Source organism: Vombatus ursinus, unplaced genomic scaffold, assembly GCF_900497805.2.
Source record: "Vombatus ursinus unplaced genomic scaffold, bare-nosed wombat genome assembly UNPS02004868.1, whole genome shotgun sequence".
Lineage (NCBI taxonomy): Eukaryota > Metazoa > Chordata > Mammalia > Diprotodontia > Vombatidae > Vombatus > Vombatus ursinus.
Window position 1 is genome coordinate 959,112 of NW_020944646.1, and position 19,063 is coordinate 978,174.

Below are 19,063 nucleotides of genomic sequence, written 5' to 3' on the forward strand. Positions count from 1 at the left end.
TTTTCTGTCCTATTAGCCAATCTAATAGGTGTGAAGTAGTACCTCAGTATTGTTTTAATTTGCATTTCTGCAATCAATAGTAATTTAGAGCATTTTTAAAACATGGCTATAGACAGCTTTGATTGCTTCATCTGTAAAACTGATTGCTCCTATTTTGTGATCATTTGTCAATTGGGAAATGGCCCTTATTTTTATACATTTGACTCATTTTTCTATATATTTGAGAGATGAGGCCTTTATCAGAGAAACTTGTCTCAAAATTTTTTCATAGTTATGATTGCTAATTGTATTTCCCACCATCCTATCCCCCCCATTTACTCTATTCTTTCTCTTCTTTTACCTTGTCCTTCCTCAAAAGCATTTTCGCTTCTGACTTTTGACTCCCCCAATCCACCCTCCCATCTATGAGCACCCTCCCATCTCTTATCCCCTTTCCCTCCTCCTTTCCTGTAGGGTAAAATAGATTTCTATATGCAATTGAGTGCGCATGTTATTCCTTCTTTGATCCAATTTTGGTAAGATTAAGGTTCAAGAGTTCCTCACCACCTCTTATCTTTCCCTCCACTTTAAAAGTTCTTTCTTGCCTCTTTTATGTGAGATAATTTACCCCACTCTACCTCTCCATTTCACTTTCTCCCAGTGCATTCCTCTCTCATCCCTTAATTTTATTTTTTTAGATATCATCTCTTTATATTCAACTCACATCTGTGCCCTCTGTCTATGTATACTCCTTCTAGCTGCCCTAAAAATGAGAAAATTTTTATGAGTTTCAAGTATCATCTTCCCATATAGGAATGTAAACATTTTAACCTTATTAAATCCCTTATGATTTTCCTTTCCTATTTATCTTTTAATGCTTCTCTTGAGTCTTAAATTTGGAAGTCAAATTTTCTATTCATCTCTGGTCTTTTCACCAGAAATGCTTGAAAGTCCTTTATTTAATTGAATATCCATTTTCCCCCCTGAAGGATTATTCTCAATTTAGCTGGGTAGGTGATTCTTGGTTGTAATCCTAGCTCCTTTGCCCTCTGGAATACATTCCAAGCCCTCTGATCATTTCATGCAAAATCTGCTAAATGTTATGTTGTCCTCACTATGGCTCCAAAATAATTGTTTCTTTCTGGCTACTTGCAATATTTTCTCCTTGACCTGGGAACTCTGGAATTTGGCTATATATTCCTGGGAGTTTTCATTTTGGGATCCCTTTTCATTTCATTTTGGTAGATTCTTTCAATTTCTATTTTACCTTCTGGTTCTAGAATATCAAGGCAGTTTTCCTTGATAATTTCTTGAAGGATGATGTCTAGGTCCTTTTCTTTTAATCATGGCTTTGAGGAAGTCCAATAATTTTTTTTTAATTATCTATCCTGGACTTGTTTTCCAGATCAGTTGTTTTTGTAATAAAATATTTCACGTCTTCTAGTTTTTCCATTCTTTTGGTTTTGATCTATTGTTTCTTGATGTCTTATAGAGTCATTAGCTTCCACTTGTTCAATTCTAATTTTTAAGAAATTATTTTCTTCAGTGAGATTTTACACCTCCTTTTCCATTTGGTCAATTCTAGTTTTTAATGAATTCATTTCTTCAGTGAATTTTTGTATGTCTATTTCCATTTGACCAATTCTGCTTTTTAAGGCATTCTTCTCCTTATTGGATTTTTGTAGCTCTTACCATTTGGCCCATTTTGTTTTTTTAAGGTGTTATTTTCTTCAGTATTTTTTTTTTTGCCTTCTTTATCAAGCTGTTGATTCTTTTTTTGATGATTTTCTTGCATCACTCTTATTTCTCTCCCCAATTTTTCCTCCATCTTTCTTACTTGATTTTCAAAATCCTTTTTTGAGCTCATCCATGGACTGAAACTAATTCAAACTTTTTTGGAGGCTTTGAATGTAGGAATTTTGACTTTGCTATCTTCTTCTGAGTGTGAGTTTCAATATTCCTTGTCACCATAGTAACTTTCTATGGTCAGAATTTTTTTCTGTTCTTTGCTCATTTTCCCAGCCTATTTCTTGACTTTTAAATCTTTGGTAAAGTGTGGTTCTGCTTTCAGGGTTTTTGTGCAGTTGTTTTCAGAGATACTTCTAGGGACCTGTAAGTTTTCAGGTTTTCTAAAGTAGTATGACCTAAAGAGAGGTGTGCTTTCCTGACCTGTGCTGTGGTCTGTGAGTGACCACAAGCACTCTTTTCTGCTCTGGAACTGTGATGAGGGTACCTGTTCCACTGTGGCTAGCTCTGATATGCTAGTGCTCCTTCCTGCCCTAGGACTGCAACCTGGTTCTGAGCATAGGCAAATCAACAGAGTCCTGCCCCCAATGTCAGCAAAGAGACCCTTGTAATCTCCTTCTGACCAGTTGTTTGACCTCCTTACTGTCTGTGGACTGAGAGCTCCAGAAGCAGCTGCTGTAGCTGCTGATTCACTAACTCCCCAGGCCTGCTCCTGGTTTTCTGGGGCCCTGTCTGCACAGGCATGGCATGCAATGGATACTATTCCACTCTCACCTCAGTGCAACAGATCTTTTCTGCCAAACTTTTAAGTTGTCTTGGGATGGAAAATTATTTCACCCCATCTTTTTGTGGATTCTGCCATTCCAGGATTTGTTTTAGGTCATTATTTAAAGGTCTTTGGGGGTTTAGGGGAGAGCTCATGCAAGTCCCTGCCTTTTCTCCACCATCTTGGCTCCACCCTGAGAAACTTATTTCTAAAGAAGTAATATGATACTTTGAATGAAGTGACCATTCAAGGAGAATAAAGTCAGACAGTCTCTAGAGCACAACCTAGATACGGGGTAAACAGAGTTCTAAGAGCTCAAAAAAAAGGATATGCAGGATATCATGGTCTATAATTCTGTATGGAAAATTGACCCAGTAGGGCCAATGATGCTCTCAACTGCAAAATTATGGCCACAGAAGCACAACTAATACTGAACACAAAGAAAATGGAGAACAATCTAATGAGTCCAATATGTGTACAGAGAAAAACCACCTACCAACATAGATTTTTAAGTTATACACAGAAGACAGAAATAAAAGCAAGTATTAAGAATCAATACAGGTAGAGCCAAGGTGGCAAAGCAAAAGCAGTGACTTGCTTGAGCTCTCCCCCAAACCCCTCCAAATACCCATAAAAATGGCTCTAAACAAATTCTAAAGCAGTAGAACCCACAAAAAGACAGAGTGAAACAAATTTCCAGCCCAAGATAACCTGGATGGTTGATTGGAAAGGTATATCATGACGGGCTGGGAGAGGAGCACAGTTTGGCATGGGCACACAGGCCTCAGCAAGCCTGGAGCAGGCCTCAGAGGACTGAATCCTGGGCAGCTGTGTCAGTTTCCAGACTTCTCAACCCACGAATGCCAAAGACAACTTAGAAGGTCAGTGGGAAAAGTCTGTGTCTGCAGTGAGAAAGAGAAGCAAGGTTGTCTCAGCCCCAGTCCCTGACCATGGCCCCGGGGTGGCAGCCACTTTCTGAGTTTCACAGACTGAGGGGGAATCGAGTGACTGATCTGAGGGGGATTGCAGAGATCTATTTGCTGGTACAGGATTCTCTTGCTTTACCCATGCTTGGATCTGGGTCACAGTTCTGGGTGGCTGTTCTGGGGTGGGGAAGAGCACTAGTGTGATAGTGGTTGTAGTGGTGGTGGAGAAGAAATCCTCCTCACAGTTTCAAGACAGAAAAGAGTGCTTGTGGTCACTCATAGACCAGAGCACAAATCAGGAAAGGAGTAAACACCTCACCCTTGATCATAGCACCTTGGAAGAATTGAAAATTTACAGGTCCCTAGAAGTATCTCTGAAAACAGCTGCACAAAACCCCCAAAGCTTGAGACAGTACATTCTTCACACTGGAAGAATACCCCTACCTTAACAAAGAGTTTATAACTCAAGTAATTGGCTGGGATCATGAGCAATCAGTGCAAAAAGAGTCAGACCATAGAATCTTACTTTGGTGACAAAGAAGATCAAAACATACAACCAGAAGAAGAAAACAAAGTCAAAGCTCCTACATCCAAAGCCTCCAAGAAAAATATGAATTGGTCCCAGGCCATGGAAGAGCTCAAAAAGGATTTTCAGAAGCAAGTAAGAGAAGTAGAGGAAAAACTGAGAGTGATGCAAGAAAATCATGAAAAACAAGTCAACAGCTTGCTAAAGGAGACCCAAAAAAATACTGAAGAAAATAATACTTTAAAAAATAGCCTAAGGTCCAAAAAGCCAATGAGGAGAAAAATACCCTAAAAAGCAAAATTGGCCACATGGAAAAGGAAGCCCAAAAGCTTACTGAAAAAAATACTTCCTTAAAAATTAAAATGGAGCAATTGGAAGCTAGTGACTTTATGAGAAATCAAGGCATTGTAAAACAAAACCAAAAGAATGAAAAAATAGAAGACAATGTAAAATATCTCATTGGAAAAACAACTGATCTGGAAAATAGATCCAGGAGAGAGAATTTAAAAATTATTGGACTATCTGAAAGCCATGATCAAAAAAAGAGCCTAGCTTAGATTCTTACAATCTAGCCAATAGCTCACAATCTACCAATAGCCCACAGATGCTCAGATTCCTTAAAAGTCTGGCTAATATGGTGAATCTTCAATAAACCATGTTTTTGGCTGAAAGAAGGCTTGGGTCAAATTCTTTTGGGCAGGACCTGCATGTTCTGATTTTGGGGTCCCAGGACCCCTGAACCACTAAACCACATCATTTTGGTGGGAAACTGACTTACTCCAAGTTCTTCTCCAGTCAAGACTGGAACATATGTAAGCCTCCCCCCTCCCCTCCTTTCTTGCTCTGCAGTTGGGGTTGCTCTCCAAGCACCAAGACTTGGAGGTGCTTTTCTGGCAGACAGTTATGTGGCTGCCTCTCTCTTGGCCTGATACTCTCAGGCTCTTGGTCCACTGGGTTGGTTCAAGGCCATGGACCTGGGTACACCTTCCGCAGCATAGAGGACAAGGACTGATGCCCTCTCCAGAAGTATATGCTCAATTCTGTTAATTCCCTCAGTGCTAGGGAATTGGGGAAAACTACAGTTGCTTTTTGGTTCCCTGAGGCTTACTTACTCCCTTCCCTCTACACTCCTGAATCTTCCTTCATGGAGGTTATAGGGGAAAGTTAGAACAGCTAAAAATATCTTGGCAGATTTTGGAGGTTTTGTGATTGATCATTAAGGAGTTTTGAAACACCTGTACAACTTGGTCACTCCCTTCCCTTGAATCAAGAGGGTGTCTGTTAACCCCTCTCATAGGAGAAGAGAGTTTCACCCTTTACCCCTCACCTTTGATTTCACCCTCCCCCACCTGGGAAAGGAAGGAAGGGGGAGGGGAAGCAGCTAAGGCATGGGACCCCCTGTCAATGGCCTTGGACTCTAGGGCAACCTTTGCCTAGAAGCATCATCCAGGTTCAGCACATCCTGCTCAAGGTAATGAAGCTAGCCTCTAAATTTGGGTAAGCACACTCTTTTAAATTTGTAGTTTTAACTGTTGATGTAATGTTGATTCTCTGTGTAAAGTAATTTGGAAGTACATTTAACAAAACTGAAGTCACCTGATTGGTAGTGGGTTTGTTTCAAGTTTCAAATTGGTGAACTTTTTGTATCAGTTATGTCAAGCAACTTTTCATAATTTGGTTACTGCTAAAATTAGCTATTGTTAGTTATTGTTTTAACGTGTAAACTAGACAAAAAAGCTTGTTTGAGTTATATATGGCTTGCTGAGAATTTGCAAGTATATAGAAATCTCTAATGATTGGATTTTTACACCAGGACAAATTTAAGTTTGAGATGTAAATACTGGAAAAGTTTTTCCTAAGCTGAGATTAGTAAAACTTGCTGTTTGAGGTAAAAGCTCATAGGATTTTATTTTGAGTTATCTGATGGGTCATAATCCATTGATAATCAATAATCCACCATCTGAGAGGAATGCCACAAGCTACTCAGAGAAGGTGATACTGGTGGGAAGTCAGCATTGGGAAAAGCTGAGAGGACAATTTTAGCCTCAGTCTAAGATGGGATCCTCCTGGCTCAGTTTCCCCACTATGTTCCTTTGAAAGGAAATGTTACCCACCTGGCTATTACTGAGTCTGGCTATGAGGTGGATTTGATACTGCATGGCTGGAAAACTGAATTATTTGAATCCAAATGGAGCTAAGGATGTTTTATCCTCTCAAAGTTGGGCCCTAAGTGTAGTCTCTGCTTTATATCTCAGTCCTGCAGTTTTTTTTCTGTCAGATTTATGTCTTCCAGACTATAGGCCATTCACCTGCAGTTGGTAGCAAACAGCGGGTACCAGCCAATGTTCCCCCATCATTCCTGTCTGCAGCCCGTGCTTGGTTCCAGTCAATCTCCTCTTTGGGACCCCCTTGAGGCAGGGACAGCTCTTCACCCCTTGCCAGCAGGAAGCAGTTTCAGAATCTGAGACCTTCGCACCTTACCCCAAAAGAATTTGGGTCCCATTTGCTTGAGGGGGGAATGATGAGGATGGAAGCTAGACCCCAAAAAGGAAAAACCCTGGACTTTCCCACATGGTCAAATCTCTGGTTTTAGCCTGAGGCTACAGTCCCATCAACTGTCCTTTCTTTGTGGCCATACCCAATCTCCCACCCTTAACCTAGCCTAGACCTCCCTATGTCCCCAGGCCACTTCCCACCATTAATCCAATCTAAGCTGCATTCTCCCTGGGATACCCCTGGAGTTCTATTACCTCATAGACTACTTGGCCACTCCTAGATCCCTCCCATAGTCTTTCTGTATATAAGGTCCATCTTGTCTCTATTGTCTCAGATTCTTAAAATCTAGCCACTGCTTAGATTCTTATAATCTAGCCAATAGGTCAATAGTTTACTAATGGTCAGACTCCTTAAGAGTCTACCCACTATGATGGATGTTCTAATAAACCTTGTCTTTGGCTGAAAAAAAAAAGATCCTAGGCATCATCTTTCAAGAAATTATCAAGGAAAACTGTCTTGCTATTTTAGAACCAGAGGGCAAAATAGAAATTGAAAGAATCCACTGATCACCTCCTGAAACAGATACCCAAAGGAAAACTCCTAGGAATATTGTAGCCAAATTCCAGAGTTCCCAGGTCAAGGAGAAAATATTGCAAGCAGCCAGAAAGAAACAATTCATGTGTTGTGGAAACACACAAGATTTATAAAAAGAAAAAACAAACAAACAAAAAGAATCAATACAAAAGTGTGGTATGAATCAGGGGTGTTTCAGACAGAATGTGTGATGAATGCTAAGCACAAAACCAATGAAAAATGACTTTTGAAAAGCTGTATTAGGGGCACAAAAAGCTGAAAGAGGCATAGAAATATCAGGATCATTAAAATGATGAAAAGGGAAAATTACTCAAATATTATGTTGTTTCTGTTTACAGCAAGGAGAATGATCTTAAGACTTGGAATTATTTTTAATGGTTAGAAGTTAATTGAAGTAAGCAACAGTGAGTAATCAGTTGCCTTCAATGAATTCAAGTATCCAAGGCCAGATGAACTATATCCCAAGATAATAAGAAAAATTGTGAAATAACTTCTCAATTACCGTTTGAAAAATCATTAAGGGGGGGGATGTAATATGATGGCAAATCACTAAGATGGAAAGGATCTGAGCACAGAGATGCACCTTTCTACTAGGTCATTTAAATGATCATCTCTAGACTCTGCTCCCCAGCCCAGGATTCCACACAGAGATCTTCAGATTCTTGCAGAGACAGTAGAATAGGGAAGCTGCCAGGGCAGGTTGAGAGCCCAAGCTCAGAAGGTGAGTAAAACTTCAAGGAAACTTCAAGGCAGCTTCAGCACTCACTATCTGAGATCCATAAAGCACCAGAGCCCCATGTGTAGCCAATACAGAACTTTCTTGATGGTTTAACAAGAGTGAGTTTGGGGTGTTCTGGGAGAAGATATCATAGTACAACCTGCCAAAGCCATAAGCCTCACTTTCATCTGAATAAATAAAGATTTAATATAACACATAGATGAAACTAAAAATAGGAACATTAAACTCATAAAAAGGAGATAGGGACAAAGGAAGGTTATAGAAAGGCCCAAGAGGGTGGGCAGGATAGTAAGAGCATAGTTATAAACAAAATGATCTCCAGTGTTAGAAGGAGAAATATAAAGGGAAGATTCAAAGGAAAGGAAAAAAGAAAAAAATCATGGATAATCTCCACCACCCAAAGATCAGTTAAATTAACTGAGGTCATCTATCTATCTATCTATCTACCTATCTTCCTACCTATCTATATATCTGTCTATAGATATATTAAAGAATACTTCAGGAGCTAGAGAGCTACAGCAGTCTAGCAGTTAAAGGGCTGTTATGTGGAAAAGAGATAAAGTTTATTTTGCTTTCACCTAGAGAATAGAATAAAGAGTGATGGGTGAAAACTGAAGAGATGCAAAATCAACTTTATGTTAGGAAAAAAAAACTTTTCAATGTTCATAGCAGTCTAAAAGTGAAATTAGAAATCTTACGTAGTAGTGAGTTAATCATCACTGGAAGTCTTCAAGTGGAAGCCAGAAGACCACATATCAGGAATCTTTTAGAGAGAATTTCTGTTTAGGCAAAAATGACTTTAGAGGTGCTTCCAACTCCCTGATTCTATGAAAAAAATACTCTATGAGTTTTTCCCCTTAATTTTCTGACCTAAAAATGAATTAAATTTAACTGTACAGTTGAATATAATCTTAAATATCTTTTTTGTTACACTATTTTCCTTGTTTGATGTAAATAATGCCTAGATGCAAAACCATTTTCTTTCTTCTCTGGCTACTAGACTATATCTCCTATGATTTTGGGAACTTCATTTTTATACTTCAATTGAACAACTTATCTTTCAACCTATTTGTGGAACAATTTGTATATCGGTATTCAGTCAACCAGTACTCAACATTTCCTTTGTTCCAACTCTGATATGAAGATGTTAGAGCCTTAAGTTTGGAGAGGGGCAGAGATCAAAATCCAGAATTAAGAGAGCTCTGCCCTTCAGATTCTATATGTCTTTGCATATTGAGTAGCAGAAACATTTTTGAAATCTTGCTTCTTTGCACTGGTTTGTAGGCCTTCTAATTCAGTCATACAGACACCCCTTGTCAGTGGCAACCTTACCTCTAGGCAGCCATGGGTCGGGAAGCAGTGGGGTATATTAGAATGAACATTGGATTTAGATATCACAGGATTTGGGTCTGAATCATCTCTGATATTTTTAAGAGTGTATGACTATGGTCCAACAATTTTATCTTTCTGAGTCTTTGTTTCTTTATTATCTATAAAACTGGGGATAATAATTTTATTACCTATCTCGTAGAATTGTTGTGAAGAAATAATGCATAACATTGTATAATACATAACACTGTATATATGTGAAATATTTCCACCCAGGGCAGCTCATAGACCTAGAGGATGAAGGGACCTTAGAGGCCATCTAATTTCACCCTCACTTTATAGATAGGGAAACTGAGGCTCAGGGAGGTTAAGTGATTTGCCCAAAGTAACAATGGTAGAATTTTTAGTGCTGATAGAATAATAATTAAATGCTGGTAGAATCTTATATATGGATGATTTCTCTACAACATATCTACTGAAATCTTGTTTCAACTCTATTTTGTCAATAAATACCTTTCTCAAAATGGGACATTCAACTTGTATGCATAATGAGAACTTGGAGTGGTAAAAACAAGTTACCCTTAAGCTATCAAATAGATCAAATGCTTTAATTTTAAGTACTGAAAATTCATGCAGATTGATCCAATGAAATAACTGCAATTTAACAAACATTGTCTGACCACCTAATATGTACCCAAAGTACTGTGCAACATTGCCTATTCAGATGAGTCACTAATTAGGAGTTAATTTAGGATTCATTTACCAAAAAAAGCACATACATTTATCCCACTCTAACAAAAACACTAGCTTCACTATTATTTAATACTTCTGCTTTTCCCCTCCATATTTGCAGGAGCACAATTTAAATCTGCATTATCCCTAACTAAAAAGAATTAAGTTAGAAAGAAAAGATCTCACTGACTAGAGTGAATTCCAAAATACTCAGAACAGTTTATTGAAACTGATCAGCTTAAACAAGGAGAAAATTGAGATTCACTTCTACCTATATATTTGGGGAACACAATTAGAAGAGACACTTCTTGCTCATGAGGACATAAAGCTGGCCTTTCAATATAGATTACAGAGTGATGGAAGCTGAAGGCTCTCCTCTGAATCACAATTTGTGGTTGTAATGGGCATGTGGTATTCTGAATCAAATTGTAAAAGATGTTGGTGTCATGTTTCTATTTGGAGAGGCTTATCTGATCCCACATCTTCACAAACTGTATGTAACTCAGGAGAAAGGATGGTTTTTACCAAATGGGCTTAGAACAATTAAGAAAGCCACTGCTAGACAACTCTTCTTTTGTTTCAGGAACAATAGATCCATATGTGTATATGTATGTGCATGCTTACACAAATTTGGAGGATATAAACAACAAGAATATTAATAAAAAATAAAATAAATTATGAAGAATCTCTTACCTCCATCAATTTCTTCTGCTCCAAAATGATTCCGATAGAAGAGCATGATATCAATCTTATAACACTTGTAGATTGTCACCAAACATACAAGCAGCAGCAGAATGGCACCCAACCCACCAGCAAGTTCAACTGTATACATCAGTTCTGCAAAAAAGCACAACATGTCGTAGCACTGTATTCTCCCAGTGAAAATAAAAATTTCAATTTGATTTCACTGCCTGGGGATTTAATTAGTGAATGTGAATATTGTTTTTCTCTCATACACACTCAACTTTCAAATCTCTCCCACACAGGATAGGTGTTTTCTAACTTTTATAGACAAAGAGTTCATCTTCATTAAAGTCTCCATCTTTCGAAAAAAAGAAATTAGACAATTGGGGAATGAGATTTTTTTTTTCATTTTTGGAACTTTTATAAGGTGGGGAGGAAAGAACATAATAACTTTCCATTGGCAGAAAAGTAAGACTTGTTCTATTAGGCCCCCAAAACCAGAACTAGGTAAAATGGGGAGAATTTGCAAAGAGGCCAATTAATTAATGTTAGGAAAAAGCTTCCTCCCTTTGAGACTCAAGCTGTCTCAAAGTGAGATGGAGCACTTCTGGATGTTGTGAGTTCTCCCTCAGTGCAGGGCCTCAAGAAAAGAAGACCAACTGGTTGGGTATACTGTGGAGCAAATTTCTTTTTCAGTATTGCAGTATTTTTCAGCTTATGGGTTGAAATATGTGATCAACAACACTCCCTTCCAGCTCACAAATGCCATGATTCCATGAAATCTCTAACAAAATACTACAGAGTCAAATCTAAATTCAGTGTCAATTATATATTAAGCAATCTATGTTGATTACAATCCAATTTGTGTTATGGATTGATATCCAACATTCCTATTAGTTTAATACTAACTAGCAGAGTGCTATTTTTCCTAATTGGATTTTAAATAAAAATGCTTATGAGATTTGGGTCACATAGACCATTTGCATATATGTGTGTATGTATAGATAAATATGTATGGGTATACACACACATACACACACACACACACACACACACACATACAAAGTGAAAGCCAGAAGACCACATAAAAGAAATAGAAGCTAGGGACAAAGGAACACACACACACACATTTACACATATACGTGTGTATATGTATATCTGTATGTATGTGTATATATGTACACATACATATGCATGCATTGTGCACATATACATGTGTGTATGTGTACACATATCCTTATGTAATATTATATATATGTATATATGTATATATATTATATATTATATATATTATATATATTATATATATATTATATATTAATATATACATATATTATATATATGTATATATATACTTTGTCATTTGAAATATATTCATGTACATGATATATAACAAATATAAATACATGAATATATACACATATTACAAATGACCAAGTATATTTCCTTGATTTATTGCTACAAAAAGATGGATTTAAATGGAAAAATTATAAAATTAATTATGTGTGACATAAGCCTAAGGTTCATTAAATGTGAATGAGATCATTATGCAGTTTTTATATGCCAAGCACAAATAACTCCAAATGCGTGGCTCCCACCAAGTTTTTCATAAGAATTTTCCATCATATTACATATGATAAAGTTCAGTTACTTTTATCCTCACCTGTTTCTCCATTTCTAATCAGTAGTTAAATCACAAAATACATACAGGTCTTCTGGTTATTCAGTCATTTCAGTCATTGCTGACTCTTCATGAACCCATTTGAGGTTTTCTTGGCAAAGATACTAGAGTAGTATGCCATCTTCTCCAGCTCATTTTACAGATGAGGAAACTGAGGCAAACAGGTGTGACTTGCTCAAGGTCACACAGCTAGTAAGGATCTGAGGCCATATTTAAACTCAGTTCTTCCTGACTCCAAGCAGAAGTTTATCCACTGAGCACCAGCTGCTCATATGTACATATGTACAAATATATAGGTATATATACATATACATACACACATACACATATATACATATGCACTACTCTTTAGTTATATTTTTCTACTATAGTTAAAATTAAAGAGTTAATAAGAAGGTATAAAATTACTTTCTGTGGTAGATATGTGCAGGGTTATACTATAATATAACTTAGTTCTCTTGGCATTATATTTGCTTAGGCAAAGCTCATTAGAATGACCCAAAATGTTAACTATTTAGTAACTCCTGATATAGGAATAATTTAATTATTCAAAAGATCCATTCAGGAAACACCTAGTGGTTTCCCATATTTGATAAGATATTTCCTCTTGGAAGTCACTAGTCTTTCCATACAAATACAGGTTTCTATGTCTCTGTGGCAATAAGGGATATTGAGAAAGCTTCATATCAGTCAGCCCTGGAAAAAACATCATGGATGCCTCAGTGGGTTTATCTTTGATTCAATTACATATCTTTACTTGGATACATTATAAAATTAGAAAGCACATGGCTTAACTCATTTGTTATTTTAATATTCTAAGAGCATAGCAGAGGGTCATGGAACATGTTGCTAAAAGTCATTGGGTTTTACAAATATTAGAAAGGATCATCAAGCAAATGATTGAATCCCCTAGGGTATAAGGAAATTAATGTGAAATCTGCAAAAGAGAATACCTAAAGGAAGGGTTTTTTGGTTGCTGTTGGTAGTGGGTTTTTTCCTCCCTTTTGAATTCTACTTACAAATGTCAAAAGCATTTTTTTTCCTTGCTGAAAGTTTGTTTTAAGAGCATATTGTATAATGCACCATCATCATCATCATCATTATCATCACCAACAACACTAGCATTTATAAGGCATGCTAAAATTTGTAAATTGCTTTACCCATTTTCTTATTTAATGCAATTAACAACCCTGTGAATTAGGTATTATTATTGTCCCCATTTGTTAAATGAGGAAATTGAGTCTGAAAGTGGTTAAGTGTGTTGCCCAGAGTCTCATAGCTAACTAAACATCTGAGACAGGATTCAAACACAATTCTTCCTGATTCTAAGTCCATTGCTCTAAACACTATACCATATTGCAAAGTTCAAGACAACTTATTAATATGATATTCATCTCTCTTTGTATATATTGTGAATGCCACAATGGGGATATTATGCAATGAAGATACATATGGCCAGGTCATCCCTAGGTATAAATTATCCCCTTCTACCATTTCTTTAGCCATCTCCTTTCCTACTCCTCCTCACCTGGGAGTTAATGGAGACTTGGAGGGAGGGAAGCTGAAATGGATTATTCTACATAGAATAGATATGAACATAGAGACAGCAATGATTTAGTTCATGGCCTTCTTATAAATTCAGTGTTGTTTGATTCTGAAACATAGTTTGTCATAATCCTGGAATTTAAAAATTTTTTAAGGGGGGATCATACAATTGGCAGCCCAAAACCCTGAGCCAAGGGGAAGTATTAAGTAGATCAAAGAGCTGGCACTGCTGTGTGGCTTCCTATAGCTGTAGGCAGCCCTTTGATGAAGGTGCTGTTGCCCATACTGGGATTAGCGTCTCTATGGATGCCCCCAGTCAACCCTCTGAACTCCAAAGGGTGGCGTTGTACCTGATCATCTTGTCTGCCTCTGGTGATCAGTTTAGAGTAATCCACCCCCATCCAGACAACAATGAATGTACCCCCCCCCCCCCCAAGATGCCTAAAAGCAGAAATAATGCTTCAGACAATAGTCACATCATTGGTCTTTATATGTGTTATTTTTAATCTAGTCAGCAAGTATTAGCAAATCCAATAAATGAAAGGGGAAACCATGCCAGGCATGATCACTTCAAAGTGTGAAATAGCTCAGACACTGGAGAAGTAGAGGGTTGACCTATTTAGGATCTTATATCAACTTAGCTCTAGATGACATGTGCTAACCAGGAAAGTTTAGAATGTTTGTTTATCCTGACCATAATAATTTATTATTCTTTAGTCCTTTAAGGTGTATAAAATGTTTTCAACATTAAATTTCAAACATAATGAAATACAACAATGATGTGATCATAGCCTACACAATCTAAAAGATAATGTTCTTGCTAGTTGACTGCCTCTAATTTCTGTATATGTATGTATGTACATGTGCAAAAATCATGTATATGATCATAAGGAGGTATATTTATTTGTATTCATATGTACATGTATATGTATATGATGTCATACCTATAGTCAAAGAGTATGCAATATATATTTGGGGTCACTTGGGGGGATTTCCTGTAATATTAATTATGACAACAAATGAGAGCATACGGGAACCAAACTTTCGTTGGTGCCAATCAACTCTGAAAATGTTACGGATTGCCCTTAAAACTTCTCTTCCCACTGCAAATGTAGAGATGCAATGCTAACATACGACATAAAAAAGTACAACTAAATTTATGAAAGGTCAACTATATTCTGGATGCTGGGTAAGATACAAAGTTTAGATAAGTTTCACTGACCCTAACCCCTAGGAGCTTACAATCCAGTAAGGGGGGAGGGGGCAGGGATAAGGTCCCAATAGAAAAACTTAAAATACATAATAATCAGAGCCCATAATCAGAACATGATCCTAAGTCCATGACCCAGAACATAATCAGAAAAGACCTCATAAAGGTCAAATTTGAGTGGGGCTTTTAAGCTTCTTGAGGGCAGGGAGCGTGTTTTATATTCTTCTGTTTCCTCCACTGGGTCTAAGATGATGCTGTCCATATTAGTATATGTTCAATAAATATTTTTGATACACGGTTATAATGTAAATATATAATATGATATAACATAACATATTATCACCTATTCATATAATCTGACCAATAGAATAGAGTAACATAGCATGGCATAGCACAGGACAGGAAAGAATAGAAAAGAACAGATTATCATAAATTGTACAGAGTTTGCAAATTACTTTGTATATCTTATATTTTACATCTTCTTTGAACCTTACAGTAACCCTGAATGGTAGGAGATACAGCACTATTATGACCATTTTATAGACGAAGAAACTGATGTACATATAGATTAAGTAATTTTTTCTAGTTCACATATCTAAAGTTAGAAATGAGAGCTCAACCTAACTCTTCTTAATATCTAGTCCAGCACTTTAAACCAGGGGTGGGGAACCTGCAGCCTTGAGGCCACATGTGGCCTTTTAGGTCCTTGGGTGCGTACAGCCTTTTGGCTGAGTCCAAGTTTTACAGAACAAATTCTTTTATTAAGGGGATTTGTTCTGTGAAGTTTGGATTCAGTCAAAGGGCCACACTCGAGGACCTAGAGGGCCACATGTGGCCTTGAAGCTGCAGGTTCCCCAACCCTGCTCTAAACCCTACCATGCTACCACAAAAAGGTCTTATTTTATTTTGAAAAGGCCTGTCGTTTCATGGATGTAAGGAGCTCTTAATGAGGTCCTTTCTCTCCCAATGGAGTTCTGCTCCTTTATTGAAATTTATAGGCTTCCAGAATTGCCTTTGGGTACTGAGAGGTTAACTGACTTGCTTAGCATCCCTCAGTCACAACATGTTACAGAAGGTACTTGAAACCAGGTCTTCCTGACTCTGAGGCTAACTCTATCCACATTCACAAAAGTTATCATTTGATAAGATAACTGCCAATCAAAAGAATTTATATATGTGTATACTTACACATATATACACTAATACACAATATATTAATAGCCTAATATCTTACCATTCATGCATGATAAATAACTTATGTATTATATACAATATCTCATAACAGCTACAATCTACAGTTTATGTAGTTTTCACATCTACTTGCTCCCTTTTGAAAACATTTATTAAAATGCATAGTCCCCAGTGCTCTTTCTCCACTGGTTCAGCAGAAAATTGCTGGGAATTGAAAATTGTCACTGTTAACAGCCACAACTCCAGTCAATTGATTTATTTATCTCTACATTAAAATGTTAGTCCTGTTACCACAGCAAATGTTATTCTCCTTTTGAAGTGTGATCTGCTTTTCTGCTCAAGTTCAAGCTGCCTGGAGAGGCAGCATTTCTTAAAAGATTCCATTTCAGCACAATTCCACATCAGAGGAAGGAAAGAGAAAGTGCAAACCTTTTAAAATCTGTTTAGCCTTTTGTGTTTTGTTGTTAAAATGATAGACTTTGCCCCCTTTAAGGGACTAAGACCGAATGTGAAAATTGTAAAGGAAAATTGCTAGGCAAAACCTAAGGGAAACTGGCATTCAGTTAAACAACAAATGAACAAGTGCCAAAGAGTTACATTTAAGGGCACAGAAGTCTTTTAGTTACAGGCAATTAACAACAGTCCTTCGGCAGCTCCACTATGGGGCTAAGGGAAAACACATTGATTACTGCTGCAGTCTTAGATTGGTTTCTGAATAAATTGTTTCCATTTAAAACTAGATTTGCTACAAACATTTTGAGCAATGGCTACACTTTTTTTTTTCTTATGAAGACATTTGGACTGAGTAACATTTTAAAAGAAACAGCTAATTAAAACAAATCACATGCCATCTCTAAGTGTATTGAATTATATCACAAGCAGGATATGCATGAGGACTGCTCCTGTGATTTCATCTGCACTGGGACTCCCAAATGAAGAAACTCCCTGTACTGATGAAGGATTTCATGCTTTCGTCTCAGGGCGTTTCTGTAGCACTGAGAAGTTAAGTGATTTGTCCAGGGTCACACAGTTAGTATGTATCAGAAGTAATACTTCTAGCCAGGTCTTTCTGCTCTCTTTTCACTACGTCATAAATAGATGCATTTGGATTAAATTAATTCTACTCTAATTACCTGGTACATTTTGAGATTTTTCTTAGGCCTGCACCTGGTGTTAATGTTTGGAAACTTTCTCAATGATAAATATTTATTAAGAAGTAAATAAATTAACAAAGAAGTAAACAAAAGTTGGCAGATAGCTTTGAAGTCTTTATCTTGATATATACACCTGTATGTATATACGCATGTATATATACATATGTATGTGCCTAAATGCATATATGTGATCCACTCACACATATATATATGTTGTGTAATTTACTATTTTAAGTAACTTAATTCATGAATTTTTCCTCAAGATTGTCTAGTTCAGTTTTGAAATGATTTAAAAACTAGGCATTGATTTGAATGTTATAAAGTATAATTTTGGGGAATATGTGATAGGCAGTATAATGATCCCAGTTTATTCATTTACTTCATCAAGGGCATTTTTTTGCTCTCTCATTGCTTTATGAAGAGATAAACTTATACAGATTTATTCATCCACAAAAATTCACATCCATATTTATTTCTTCAGAGCTATGTGGCTTACTTATTCCTAGCAGAAGGATAATTATTCTCATCCTGAAAAGATATTCTGCTGCCTTCTATTACACATTAGTACAATTTGGAAGCAGTTATAATGTGATTCCTCTCCCCCACACTCCTCAATAAAAAAAGAGAAATAAGATACAGTCCACTAGTTTGAAATGCGTTGGTGATTCTATGTGATAAACAAACATCTTGCAGAGGTACATGTGAATTTGAAGGTGCCTGATTTCATCTAAAACTCGGAGTATAACTGGCTTATGATCACACAGCTAGGAAACTTCAGAGTTGGGTGTTAAAATCAAGTGTTTCTGCTTCCAAGGATACCACTCAAGCCATTATACCATGTAACTTCACAGATTGAGGAGAATAATCCCTTAATAATAGTGAAACTTGACAAAGCATTTGATCAAAACATTAGTTCTAAAGGTTTCCCACCAAAACAGTGAAAAAACTTCATTTATTTAATGTCCTTTGAAGGCACTGTGATGTAACTCAAAGGTGTCAAACACAGGGCCAACAATGCTGCTGAGTGTGGTCCAAACCAGATTAAAATGTAATTAAAAAATAGCAAAATAAATAAAAAATGAAATACACATAATGTTCAAATGTCATTTTCTAAGGGAAGAGATCCTTATGTGTGCTTTAGTGGCTCCCGTTTCTATTTGAGTGGGAATCTACTGATGATACTCCTCCCTTACAAAATCTTATCCATCTTTCAAGGCCTAACTCAAGTTCCACTTTCCCCATGATGCATTCCTTGATCAGTACATTGGAAAGTAAACTGTCCTTCCTCTAATGTCATTAGTGATTCAGAAAACTTACTTTGTATGGTCTATGGATGTTTCTAAAGATTTGTTTCAGCAGACTTTTTTTTTTAAGTTAATTTTTTGGGGGGGCTTTATAGTGAGTAACTCTGTCAAGATTGGTCAAGCCTCATCATTTACCTAACTGTGGTCATTTTTTTTAGTAGAACTAGATTTCTATTGTGCCATTCCTTGGATTCATTACACTAATTGGTGGAGGCTTTGTGCTGGCTCTTGCTATAAATTGTATGAAAATCCCATGCTTGCATTCAGACCCTGACCCTTAACCAGAGCTTCCTCCTAGATTCACTAAAAATTCATATATATATTGTAATTCACAGAATTTTAGAATGGAAAGAGACCTTATTAGTCACCTGGTACAACTCTCTTATTTTATAGAGATTTTATAGATGGGCTATTTTATAGCCCAAAGAGGCTAAGCAAGTTCAGATAGACAATAAGTAAAA

General features: G+C 36.8%; 1 protein-coding gene across 1 annotated transcript in view; it reads right to left on the reverse strand.

The window, feature by feature from the left end:
* The window catches only part of IL1RAPL1 (interleukin 1 receptor accessory protein like 1), a 691,792-nt gene that overhangs the window by 14,901 nt on the left and 657,828 nt on the right, over nucleotides 1–19,063 (reverse strand). Inside the window, exon 8 of the mRNA XM_027842324.1 lies at nucleotides 10,527–10,670. Within this exon, the coding sequence (XP_027698125.1) occupies nucleotides 10,527–10,670 (144 nt within the window). The remainder of the gene's footprint in view (nucleotides 1–10,526; nucleotides 10,671–19,063) is intronic.